This window comes from Electrona antarctica, assembly GCF_951216825.1.
Source record: "Electrona antarctica genome assembly, chromosome: 20".
Classification (NCBI taxonomy): domain Eukaryota; kingdom Metazoa; phylum Chordata; class Actinopteri; order Myctophiformes; family Myctophidae; genus Electrona; species Electrona antarctica.
The window spans coordinates 34,257,903-34,271,328 of NC_136801.1; the positions used below are offsets into that span (position 1 = coordinate 34,257,903).

The 13,426-nt window shown below is 45.5% G+C and overlaps 1 protein-coding gene across 1 annotated transcript in view; it reads left to right on the plus strand.

Moving 5' to 3' along the window:
• Positions 1-3,930: 3,930 nt before the first annotated feature.
• Positions 3,931-13,426, plus strand: part of dnah5l (dynein, axonemal, heavy chain 5 like) — a gene marked incomplete at both ends in the record, with an annotated part of 103,736 nt that continues 94,240 nt past the window's right edge. Inside the window, 9 exons of the mRNA XM_079489883.1 lie at positions 3,931-4,213; positions 4,384-4,487; positions 5,136-5,327; positions 6,019-6,093; positions 6,632-6,721; positions 7,530-7,601; positions 8,216-8,311; positions 11,250-11,448; positions 13,083-13,248. Of these exons, the coding sequence (XP_079346009.1) occupies positions 3,931-4,213; positions 4,384-4,487; positions 5,136-5,327; positions 6,019-6,093; positions 6,632-6,721; positions 7,530-7,601; positions 8,216-8,311; positions 11,250-11,448; positions 13,083-13,248 (1,277 nt within the window). The remainder of the gene's footprint in view (positions 4,214-4,383; positions 4,488-5,135; positions 5,328-6,018; positions 6,094-6,631; positions 6,722-7,529; positions 7,602-8,215; positions 8,312-11,249; positions 11,449-13,082; positions 13,249-13,426) is intronic.

Sequence of the window (13,426 nt, forward strand, 5' to 3'; positions counted from 1 at the left end):
TAGCCTGGTTAATAAACCAGACCGAATCAGCCGTTGGCAAAAAAAAGTTGCCTACCAGCGGATTACGGTCTGGCGAGGCTCAGTAGCACGCCTCTTTCCTACAGCAGAGAACAGGTCGGACCAATCGGGACACGGTATGCAATATAGGCGGGCTTTGGTACAGTGACGTTCAATGCTTGAGACTTTTGACTGACAGTAGCTCTGACCAATTGCGTCAAAGAGAAAATGTTCCCCGGGAAATGAAATCCAAGTGGAGCCAGCCCAGACTGATATACCGCGACAGTGTTGTGTGATATTAGTCTGGCTTATTAGCCAGGCTACTCCAACCCCACAAGGCCACAGGCCATGACAACATTCCCTCCAAATTTCTCAGAGACTCAGCCATCTCTATAGCTCCAATCATCACCCACATAGTAAACCTCTCCATCAAACAGGGACAGGTCCCCCAAGATTTCAAACTGGCCAAAGTAACCCCCTTGCACAAGAAAGGGAGTAAATTAGACCCCGGCAACTACCGCCCTATTTCTATTCTTAGTTCCATCTCGAAAGTGATGGAAAAAATAGTCTATGAACAGGTTGAAAAGTATCTTGCCACTAATAAATTATTGTACGAGTTCCAATCTGGCTTCAGAACATCCCACTCCACTGACACATGCCTTCTCTATTTGAGCGACCACATCAAACAAGAGGTGGACGCTGGCAAATACTGCGGCATGGTCATGCTGGACCTCCAAAAGGCTTTTGACACCGTGAACCACTCCATACTGGTTAACAAGCTAAAAGCAATTGGTTTCGATAGCACATCAGTGAGCTGGATCCTACCTGGAGGGGAGAGAACAGATGGTGGAAGTGAACGGAACACTGTCCCCCCCCCCCCCCTCCCAGGGGAAGCATACTAGGGCCTCTACTGTTCCTAATATATGTAAACGACATGACTTCAGCTTGTGACTGCAACTTGTTCCTGTTCGCAGATGACTCAGCACTGCTGGTCTCGGACAGGGACAAACTGCAGGTTGAAAATGCCCTCAGCTCTGAACTCGGTAGAATCTGCACCTGGCTCGCTGATAACAAACTATCTTTACACCTGGGAAAAACTGAATCCATTCTCTTTGGCTCTAATAGTAATCTCAGCAAGGCAAATGGCTTCTTGGTTAGAGTGGGCGACAATGTTATCACACGTAAAGATGAAATTACCTACCTAGGTTCCATCCTGGAGGCTAATCTTTCCGGTGATAAAATGGCCACCAACGTAATCAAAAAGGTCAACCATAGAACAAGATTCCTTTACAGGATCTCCTCACTGGTCAACAAAAACACCTTGAAGACCTTAACAGGAGCCCTTGTACAGGGTTTCTTTGACTATGCATGCACCTCCTGGTACCACAGCACCTCAAAGGCCCTTAAAACCAGGCTCCAGACTTCCCAAAACAAACTGGTCAGGCTCCTACTTGACCTAGCCCCCCGAACCCACCTCACCCCTGCCCACTTCGACAGGCTGGAATGGCTTAGGGTCGACGACAGAGTACAGCATCTTGCAATGGGTCTGGTCCACAAGATTCGATACACCACCAAGATACCCATGTACCTGTCTAGACACTCACAGTTAACAGCCTTTGTATTGAGTTTGTGCTTGAAATGTACTGTAATTCTGCAAACTGTTAATACATTCTTCAATCAATCAATCAAACCTCCGTATGTCTCTCTTGATAGGAGTGTCTTCTAAATGCCTGCATTTTAAACTTATATAACTTAAATAACGATAAACTATGGATAGATACAGAGTAGCTCAGGGCTACTCAATTTATGATAGCTCAGGGGCCACTCGGTAATATTGCAAAAGTCCAAGGATCGCAAGCTAAAAATGTCAGTATTATTTTACAACATTTACAACTTTATTTTGTAACAGACTATAACATATAACGAAGGCCCATATAGCACTTGCCTATAGCCCCGACGACCTTACAGGCATATGCAAAGGTTCAACTTGTGTAATTTTGATAGCACTTTATGTAGACTTGGATAGCATTTTATGCAGACTTATAGCATTTAGACAGCACTACAATAGCAATTTATGTAGACATAGCACTCTAAAGTATATATGCATAGTTTCATTATATAGATATTCCACTGTTACGGTCTTATCTTATGCATATTTAATTTTATGTATGTGATGTATTGCCATGCCTTTTGTTCTTGCTTAATGTAAATCGCTCTGGATTAAGAGCGTCTGCTAAATGCCTAAATTGTAATTGTATACACAACAGTCTAGGAAACACACAGTAAAAAGACACATTTCCATATAAGGCCAAACCATAATGAACAAAAACATTGTGATTAATGATGAAGTTTACAAATTGAGGCTTGATTCACAAAATGTAAAGAGAACGCATAATGAACAGAATAGATTATCACAGGTGAATAAATAAGTAGGCTACCGTGAGTGGTTAATAGTAATACTCATCTGACATCAGGCCATATTATCACATTTTCTCTTGGAACAAACGACTGAAAATAACTAATTTTATTTGTATCGGTATGACCATGACGGGCCACAGATACATTAAGCTGGGGCCCACGGGCTGAGAAGCAGTGCAGTAGATAGACCTAACACGGAGAACATTATTAATCTGCTAATGTAATAAAAATATAACATAGTTACAACAGATTAAATCATACTCATTTCTGATGTCTCATTGAACTGTGGCTTACAAAGAGTGTATTGTTTATAGTTAAGAGTTGCTGAGTCACTGACCCCCTACACACACACACACACACACTGCATTGTCAATCTCTTAGCACCAACCATGGTTACTGTGGTTAAACCTGTCAACACTGTGTGGGGATAGAGGGACAAAGACAGATTTTGTGATTTGACTAGGACGCTGATTAATGTTGTTTGGTGTGTAACTAAGATTCATTACACATTGAGTGAGAGAGAAGGTCGAACAAGAAAGACACAGAAGAGGGAGAGCGTAAAGACTGCATTTGGTCCGGTAAGTCTATTCTATTTAATTACACTCTATTCATAATAATAATAATAATTAGACCTATTTGATCCTTCAGGGAAAGTTGAGTTTCCAGCTTATTGCTGTCCAAGTGGTCAGAGGAATAGTATTGGGACGCACACAGACAGAATGAAATTTAACTTTTAATTTCTACATCACAAATAAATTGCAGACGTTTCCGCACTGATGAAGGCTAGATAGCCGAAGCTTCGTCTACCATTTATTTGTGATGTAGGAAAAAAAATATTCACTCTTGCTGTGAGCGACCCAATACCTCTCTTCCTATGACCACTTGGGCAGCAATCAGCTGGGTGAAGCTGGAAACTGAATGTTGATTTTAGTGGGAAATGCACATGCAATGAAATCCACAAGTCAGCGCGGTGGTTACAAGAAAAGGTATTCATGCCAAAGTAGTCAGACTTGAGCAAAGTGGGGGAATAACCTCCGTATAGCCTGCCACCCGTATTCTGGTAAATTGTAAATCTTTGCAGAAATGTTCAGATCTACAAGCTTGCGTTGTGAGCGTGTAGATCAGCTATTTTCAACTAAAACATTTAGTGTAGAGCATAAACAGAGCCCTGAGGGATTCCAGTCAACCATTTACAGGGTTTTAAGTGGTTCTAAGTGACGCCTCCACATTAATTATGTGCATTGCGTGTGTGTGCAAACTGCCAGATATTTAGTGGAGGAAACCGAGTTGGAGCAGTGGTTGTTTGCCACAGTTTAAAACCTACATCCTGTATGAGCTGTACAGTTTATATATTATATGTTTTTTAGATTGCATTTGCTAAAGTTGATAATGTCGCTGAAGCGGTTTATTGTCATTCCTTAGTCTGTCCCCCATAAAGTCTCTAATGCACCCCTGAATAGTACATTACTCCCCCCCCCCCCCCCCCCCCCCCCACTCTCTCTCTAGATTACTGCTATGGAGTCACAGCCTCCAGATGAGGTTGCAGAGGTGGAGGATGTGTCCAGCTTCCCCCCAGCAGAGAGCTCTGATCCTGGGGTGAAGGGCCCCTGCAGTCCCGCCCCTGTAGGCACAGACCTCCAGCCAGGGGTGCTGGGTACCACACGTGTCCCAGAACAGAGGCTTGGCGCTGGAAAGGAGAGACGGGAGGACGAGACTCCTGGAGGAGTGCAGGTGGAGAAGGACGGAGGACTCAATGACACCTCCGCCAAACACACACCTTTGAGTAACCTCGCCACAGGTACTACTAATATATATTATATTATGTAAATTACGTATATTTCAAGTTGTTTTTCCAAAGATTTCAATATTTGCCCCCCTGAGATGTTATGGGTGTAGAACTATACATTATTCTTACCTGGTTAAATAAAGCTAAAATACATTCTGTGATGCGTCTGCTCCAATCAACAGAGAGAACAGGCAGGGGCCATCGACGAATTGGAGGCCAGAACCCAAGAACCACCAATCCAGTTGCTTCTCCGGTTGCTGGTCCATCCCCCAGCGCCAGCACCACTGTGAGTAGTGTAGAGTGACCTAACGATTCCCAAACAAGCTAAGCCAATTAAAACCTGCTGTGACTATATACTGTATTAAAAGGATCCCTGGCTAATAAGACAAATAAGCATTAAAACATTATAGGCCTATACTTGCCCTCTATAATTAAAATTACAAAATAAAAACATCAATATTTTCTTTCTTCCATAAATAGAGAATCTTTCACTCAATAGGGACTGCTCCCTTTTCCAAATATGCCTTAAAACATGTTTTAAGGCATATTTGTCTTATTAGCCAGGGATCCTTTTCACAATTTGCACGGCAGTGCAGTTAAAAAGGCAACTCCAAAATGCCTCGGGGGCTTGTATTGTTTCCATTGTGGTCCTTTGTGTGCAATTCATTAAAAATTGCTTATGATTTTGCAATTATGATCTTAACCTCACAAAAATGATGCCTTAACCCTGCAGGGGTCAGCAACCTTTTGGTGGTGTGGAGTGCCATGTGTTTTTTTTTCCAGTTGCTATAGTTACTTTGTGGATTCATAATAATATTACAAAACATGCACTATACTAACCACTCCACACCTGTTTAAACTAAACTAAAAATCACGGCACTCCATCTTTGAGTAAAAGAATGCTGGTATACTTTCCCCCATGCACGGTGTGCAGGTGTCGGGCCAGAGGAGTGTGCTGCTGTCCAACGAGGCGAGGATGATGATGGCGAGGCAGAGCAGAGTGCGGAAGGAGGAGCGACGCGCCTCCCTGGACGCGAGGCACACATACCTGCTGGGAAAACTGGCGCAGGGCGCTCTGACCCTGGGGGACGCGGAGGTCCGTGACGCCCTGCTGTCTGACGACAAGGTACCGTCCTGTACGCACGATGTTGATCCCCGAAAACAGAAGTTCTTAACCGGCGGTCCAGGAACCATCCTTGAGGGTGGCTTCCAGGTGGTCCCCAGCTAAATGATGGAGAGTTGGGCAAAACCCTTATCAAACCCTGTACACTCAAGACACTGCCCCCGCTGCCACCCTTAGATCTCCATATATGGAGCTGACCTGTTCTGACGTTCCATATGTTGATCTGACCTCATCACGCCCTGTACACTCAAGACACGCTCCATATATGGCCAGTGCAGAATTAATTCCATATGTTGATCTGAACCCCCCATGCCATAAGCGCCAGCGCTCGCCCAGCAGTCTGCCGTCAGCCAGGCGGATGCGTGCCCGCTTCTGTGGTTATTATTATTCTTACTGGTTATTATTCTCTTATCCAGACTCCAGAGCAACCTATAATTAGCAAGGTAAGCACATACATCAAATGCAGAGAGACGGTGTATATTGCATATACCAGTATATGCACGATGCGTAGTGCCTTCAGTAAACTAGGATCGCAGGTAAATCACCAGAACTTACAGTATAGCCTCAGTACTTAGTTTAAACCATATACTATACTGTATCAATATACTATCAAAAATGAAGCTCATACAATGCTGGATGAAGGCCCTGACTCCTGACCTATAGGTCATGAAATGACTGTGATTGTGTTTTCCAGTTCAGTCTCATTGATGACTTCTTTGCTGCCAACGGATCTAGGAAGCTCATGTTTTTCTACCAGGGGTCCTCTCAGGTACTATTGCGTATATTTCCGAGTCCATTTTGTGAAGTCCTGCAAATTAACAAAATAGGTCTCCATATTATCAAAGATTGTAAGAACATTCTTGTTAATAACAGACACCTGTTTTATAATATTATTAATGTTTTAAATGGTTTGTAAACAGAGGTGTGAGTGTGACATTATATTGTTAAAGACATTTACACATGCAGTTCCTGCTAATATGTGGCTATTGTTCTCAGGTTTCAGCTACAGATCACCACAAAAAAATATGTTAAGGGTGGTGAGGGGTATAGTTACATACCCCTACCCCACTGCTAGCTAGTAGTGTGAAAATGTTCACAAACTTTGAGACCCTGTTGTTATACTATTACCGCATGCATTTGCATGAACGGGTGTTTATGTCACATGCACTGTACACACATGTGCATCAATCACACCACACAACGGATGCTGCATTATGTGTGTGACTGACTGACTGATTTTACATAGAATAATTATACATGTGCTGATGCAAACCAACATTAAAATGTACGTTTATGTGTGTATATAGGGTCTGACCTCCACTCATCCCTCTGTCATGGACGTTGGCTCCACCACCTCTCCACACAAGAGACTATTCCTGACGACTGGATCTTCAGAGGTGAGAACGACCTCTCATAACAGCTGGTTCTCAAAATGGGGTCCGACAACCCACACCAAGCCAATGATTGTATACTTAGGAAACAATTAGACCAGGGGTGCCCAAAAGGTAGATCGCAATGAATATTTTTTTTGGTGGGTAGATTTTGAGTTGCTCATTTTTTAAAGTAGTTCTTAAGTTAAAATAGTGTGGGCAACCTTGAATTTAGAGTAGACCCTTATATGAGTCTGTAAATCGAACCAAATGGACCCGTCAATAATGGACCCAAATCATGCAGTGTCCAGGATTTAATTATCCCCCCCCCTCTACTATTGTATGCATCCTAATAGTGAATATGAGCATTGTTTAAACCAGACAATAGCCTATGTGGTGGTAATTTAACACGCCTGCAGAGCGTTGTGCTAATCCTGTGAACCTTCTTCTGTTACCATTCACTGTTGTCTCTCAACCTGGAGTCTGACCCCTTTAACTCTATGGTCTAATGATTACACCGACCATTAGACTCTAATCGCTATGTTTGTTCACTGCAGTGTTCTGTTGGTATGGGAAACAGAGGCAGAGAATGGGTGTGTGCGTGCGTGCGTGCGTGCGTGCGTGCGTGCGTGCATGCATGCGTGCGTGCGGGCGGGAGTGCGGGCGCGAGCGTGTGCAGGGCTGCTTTCTTTTTTACAGTTATCCAATGGGCACATCCCTGCCGTTAACTAGCTAGGCTGCGTGGTCTATGCTAAGCTGAACTAATGAAACTAAACTCATACATTCTGGTTGTTGTATGTGTCAGACTAAACTAATCTCCCTCCATGTTTCTCAGCCGTTGCTGGGGAAGTGTCTGTTCTTTCTGAGGACAACTGACAAGGCCATAACTACAGCTAACATACACCAGGTCAGTGGAACGGCTTCAACATGTTATTAGTCGTGTTTACATGTTTAGCAATGTTTTGCCAATAAGCTGGGCTTCTCCAGCTACATGAACCAAATGGACACTTACAGGGTCTGTAACTCAGAGAGTGGCCTAATGGAAATTAAATTGAAAAGTTTGAGAATGACAATGAACTAAACAGGACAGATCACCAGTATGTTTTTTTAATAAACATTACATTTACAGCACCCAGTTCTCACACACACACACACACACACACACACACACACACACACACACACACACACACACACACACACACACACACACACACACACACACACACACACACACACACACACACACAGTCAGACAACTAGTCAGACAGAAAGACAGACTGACACAGACAGGCATCTTAATTTGTAAACATCTTCAATCAGACTTGCATTATCTCCACATTGTAACGTTTTGTGTTTATGCCCCCCCCCCCCCCCCCCCCCCCCCCACACACACACACACTTTTGCCATTTTTGAATTTGAATCCTGAAAAGTAACAGTGTTTGACATAATTATGAGGTTTCCACCCGACAGAGACCATGTATTAGTCTCTAAGCTGTGTGACCTTCCCGTGCATACAGGAGGTGACCTTTGGGATGCTGGACTGCTGTGATGGGAGCGTGCTGCACAGTGTGGAGACTCTGCTGTCTGAGGTCATGTTACCTGCTCTCAGAGCTCAACAGGTGAGGTCATGTTACCTGCTCTCAGAGCTCAACAGGTGAGGTCATGTTACCTGCTCTCAGAGCTCACCAGGTGAGGTCATGTTACCTGCTCTCAGAGCTCAACAGGTGAGGTCATGTTACCTGCTCTCAGAGCTCAACAGGTGAGGTCATGTTACCTGCTCTCAGAGCTCAACAGGTGAGGTCATGTTACCTGCTCTCAGAGCTCAACAGGTGAGGTCATGTTACCTGCTCTCAGAGCTCAACAGGTGAGGTCATGTTACCTGCTCTCAGAGCTCAACAGGTGAGGTCATGTTACCTGCTCTCAGAGCTCAACAGGTGAGGTCATGTTACCTGCTCTCAGAGCTCAACAGGTGAGGTCATGTTAAAGCTCAACAGGTGAGGTCATGTTACCTGCTCTAAAGCTCAACGGGTGAGGTCATGTTACCTGCTCTCAGAGCTCAACAGGTGAGGTCATGTTACCTGCTCTCAGAGCTCAACAGGTGAGGTCATGTTACCTGCTCTCAGAGCTCAACCGGTGAGGTCATGTTACCTGCTCTCAGAGCTCAACAGGTGAGGTCATGTTACCTGCTCTCAGAGCTCAACAGGTGAGGTCATGTTACCTGCTCTCAGAGCTCAACAGGTGAGGTCATGTTAAAGCTCAACAGGTGAGGTCATGTTACCTGCTCTAAAGCTCAACGGGTGAGGTCATGTTACCTGCTCTCAGAGCTCAACAGGTGAGGTCATGTTACCTGCTCTCAGAGCTCAACAGGTGAGGTCATGTTACCTGCTCTCAGAGCTCAACAGGTGAGGGGTCATGTTACCTGCTCTCAGAGCTCAACAGGTGAGGTCATGTTACCTGCTCTCAGAGCTCAACAGGTGAGGTCATGTTACCTGCTCTCAGAGCTCAACAGGTGAGGTCATGTTACCTGCTCTCAGAGCTCAACATGTGAGGTCATGTTACCTGCTCTCAGAGCTCAACAGGTGAGGTCATGTTAAAGCTCAACAGGTGAGGTCATGTTACCTGCTCTAAAGCTCAACGGGTGAGGTCATGTTACCTGCTCTCAGAGCTCAACAGGTGAGGTCATGTTACCTGCTCTCAGAGCTCAACAGGTGAGGTCATGTTACCTGCTCTCAGAGCTCAACAGGTGAGGTCATGTTACCTGCTCTCAGAGCTCAACAGGTGAGGTCATGTTACCTGCTCTCAGAGCTCAACAGGTGAGGTCATGTTACCTGCTCTCAGAGCTCAACAGGTGAGGTCATGTTAAAGCTCAACAGGTGAGGTCATGTTACCTGCTCTAAAGCTCAACGGGTGAGGTCATGTTACCTGCTCTCAGAGCTCAACAGGTGAGGTCATGTTACCTGCTCTCAGAGCTCAACAGGTGAGGTCATGTTACCTGCTCTCAGAGCTCAACAGATGAGGTCATGTTATCTGCTCTCAGAGCTCAACAGGTGAGGTCATGTTACCTGCTCTCAGCGCTCAACAGGTGAGGTCATGTTACCTGCTCTCAGAGCTCAACAGGTGAGGGGTCATGTTACCTGCTGTCAGAGCTCAACAGGTGAGGTCATGTTACCTGCTCTCAGAGCTCAACAGGTGAGGTCATGTTACCTGCTCTCAGAGCTCAACAGGTGAGGTCATGTTACCTGCTCTCAGAGCTCAACAGGTGAGGTCATGTTACCTGCTCTCAGAGCTCAACAGGTGAGGTCATGTTACCTGCTCTCAGAGCTCAACAGGTGAGGTCATGTTAAAGCTCAACAGGTGAGGTCATGTTACCTGCTCTAAAGCTCAACGGGTGAGGTCATGTTACCTGCTCTCAGAGCTCAACAGGTGAGGTCATGTTACCTGCTCTAAAGCTCAACAGGTGAGGTCATGTTACCTGCTCTCAGAGCTCAACAGGTGAGGTCATGTTGCCTGCTCTAAAGCTCAACAGGTGAGGTCATGTTACCTGCTCTAAAGCTCAACAGGTGAGGTCATGTTACCTGCTCTGAGAGCTCAACAGGTGAGGTCATGTTACCTGCTCTGAGAGCTCAACAGGTGAGGTCATGTTACCTGCTCTAAAGCTCAACAGGTGAGGTCATGTTACCTGTTCTAAAGCTCAACAGGTGAGGTCATGTTACCTGTTCTAAAGCTCAACAGGTGAGGTCATGTTACCTGCTCTAAAGCTCAACAGGTGAGGTCATGTTACCTGCTCTAAAGCTCAACAGGTGAGGTCATGTTACCTGCTGTCAGAGCTCAACAGGTGAGGTCATGTTACCTGCTCTCAGAGGTCAACAGGTGAGGTCATGTTACCTGCTCTCAGAGCTCAACAGGTGAGGTCATGTTACCTGCTCTCAGAGCTAAAACAAAAAACAAATACATGACCTGCTCTCAGAGCTCAACAGGTGAGGTCATGTTACCTGCTCTCAGAGCTCAACAGGTGAGGTCATGTTACCTGCTCTCAGAGCTCAACAGGTGAGGTCATGTTACCTGCTCTAAAGCGCAACAGGTGAGGTCATGTTACCTGCTCTAAAGCGCAACAGGTGAGGTCATGTTACCTGCTCTAAAGCGCAACAGGCGAGGTCATGTTACCTGCTCTCAGAGCTCAACAGGTGAGGTCATGTTACCTGCTCTAAAGCTCAACAGGTGAGGTCATATTACCTGCTCTGAGAGCTCAACAGGTCAGGTCATGTTACCTGCTCTCAGAGCTCAACAGGCGAGGTCATGTTACCTGCTCTCAGAGCTCAACAGGCGAGGTCATGTTACCTGCTCTCAGAGCTCAACAGGCGAGGTCATGTTACCTGCTCTCAGAGCTCAACTGTATCTCCAACTGTATCTACACTTCTTCTTGACAAGGTTCTGATTTTAAAATCGGGTCCTGTTATTAACAAAGTTTTCTTTCTTAACTCTTCTAAACAATAAGCAACATAAGCTGAGTTATTAACTTGTTAATAATCAATTCTCTCTCTCTGCCTGTAGAACTGGGGTGTGTTGAAGGACGGCGTGTGCAGTGCAGACGTCCAGGTGTTGTTGTCCTCCATGGACAACTTCATCAGCAGCCTGTCTTCAGTCCGAGCCAGCATGGAGTCCAAGCTCCGCCTACAGCTGCCCCCGGGGGAGGAGGAGCTTGTTGCAGCCGTCACGCACCTGCGCAGCCCCGCCCACTACAGATCTGCAGGTATGGACGAATCCATGGGGCAGCAGTGCCCTGTAGCTAATCAGTAAGTCCCTCCCCAACCCGTCCTTGTCCAATAGGCACGTTAGCAACGATTACTAAGAGAGAAGACATGGCAAGCTTTCCTTCTCACCCATTGAGATGCATGTTAAATGACGCCAATTTGTTTTGTGAGATTATAAATGAAAAATGTTATTTTTTATTTTTTTGCAACTGAATGGCTGGAAAATTAAGAGTTTACATAGTACACAGCACATGCATAAACTTTCCTTAATGATTATATTTGGTCTCAGTATTTATTTATGATGTATTTTCTCTATTATTATGGTTATGGTAGAGGCCAATTTGTAATGGTGGTGGGGAGGGAGGCGGGGGTTGCGAGACATGGCCAAAGCATTTCCGGGGGTCCCCAGCCAAACACGTTGAGAACCCCGGATCTACAGTATACTTTGACTCAAGTACTGGGGTCGAGTACATCAGTGGATAAGTGGGGTCCGGGGACCCCCAGGGGTCCTTGAGAGAGTTTGAGGTGGTCCCCAGCTAAATGATAATTAGGAACCAAATGGACCCTTATGGGTCTGTAACTCAGAGAGTGTAACAAATGGAACCTGACGGGTCTATTTGGCTCCATTTGTACACTCAGAGTTAAACTAACTTTGATTTTACAATATGAATGTGGGTCCCAGAGATAGAAATGCCATTAAATGGGGGTCCATAGACTAATGCATGTCAAACTGGGGGTCCTTCTACATATGACCACCGCGCTCAGACTGTAGGTGCGCCACCCGATTTACAATATATCAGGATCAAGGAGATGGGTCGCACACATCAAGACTGTGGTTCAAAAAGTTTTATTTCAAACCATGTGACAAACGTTTCGGCTATCCAGCCTTCAAACCTTTTGAACCACAGTCTTGATGTGTGCGACCCATCTCCTTGATCCTGAAACTGGGGGTCCTTGAAATTAAACGTTTTGAGAATCACTGCTAGAGCCGTACAAATCTTCTCTTATGTGGGTCTTCTCTTATAGCTGGCATATGATTTCTAATGGGGGTCCGCAGCCCGCAGGTTAATGAGTTGTCAATTTGGGGGTCCTTGACATGAAAAAGTTTGGGAACCACTGGAGTACATTGTCCACCAATGGTGTGCGCTGGCCACAGGTAGCGTCATTGTGACAGCCCTATAGAGCGTCGCAGTCCCGCCCCCTCGAGAGACCCGGAAAATAAATCCCGTTCATTTTCCTCATAGACTTTTCAGAAAGTATTTATTTAAAGACGTTTACGCCGCGGACAAAGCCAACTCTTGTTGTGACAAATCATGACAATAAACCCAATGTTTTGGGCCAAACAAAGAATTATAAAGTAGAAAAAAACGGCAGGTTACAACACTTTTTTTGTTGTTTTTCTTCTTTGTAATTATTTGTTTGGTCCAAAATATTGTGTTTGTTGTCATGATTTGTCACGACTCGAGTTGGCTTCGTACGACGCCTAAAAGGTCTTTAAATAAATACTTTTTGAAATGTCTATGGGAAAAATGCATTGGGATTCATTTCCTGGGCCTGGCGTCGTCATGAAAGGGGGCGGGACTGCGACGCTCTATACAACCTACCTGTTGACAACCCGTTTCTGTCCTCTCAGCCAATAACAGTGCGCTGGTTGAGTCTCTGGAGGGCGTGGTCTTGGCGTGGGCCAATCAGATCAGACAGGTGCTGACGGAGAGTCAGCAGATGAGGAAGGAACCTGACGACGTGGGTCCCTCAGCTGAGCTGGAGCACTGGAAGCAGCGCATGGCCATGTTTAACAGGTACATACACACTCCTGGACCGAGCCTGTAGGAGTCGCTATTGTGCAGTGGCAAAGTCAAGATCACCCGCTTCCCTGCCTGGCTTGGCTTCCCTCCCTCAAACTGGGAAGGTTGTGTTGGTATAGATCTGACCAGTTGTTCTCATAGTTGTTCCCGGCCACAAGGGTCCTATATACCT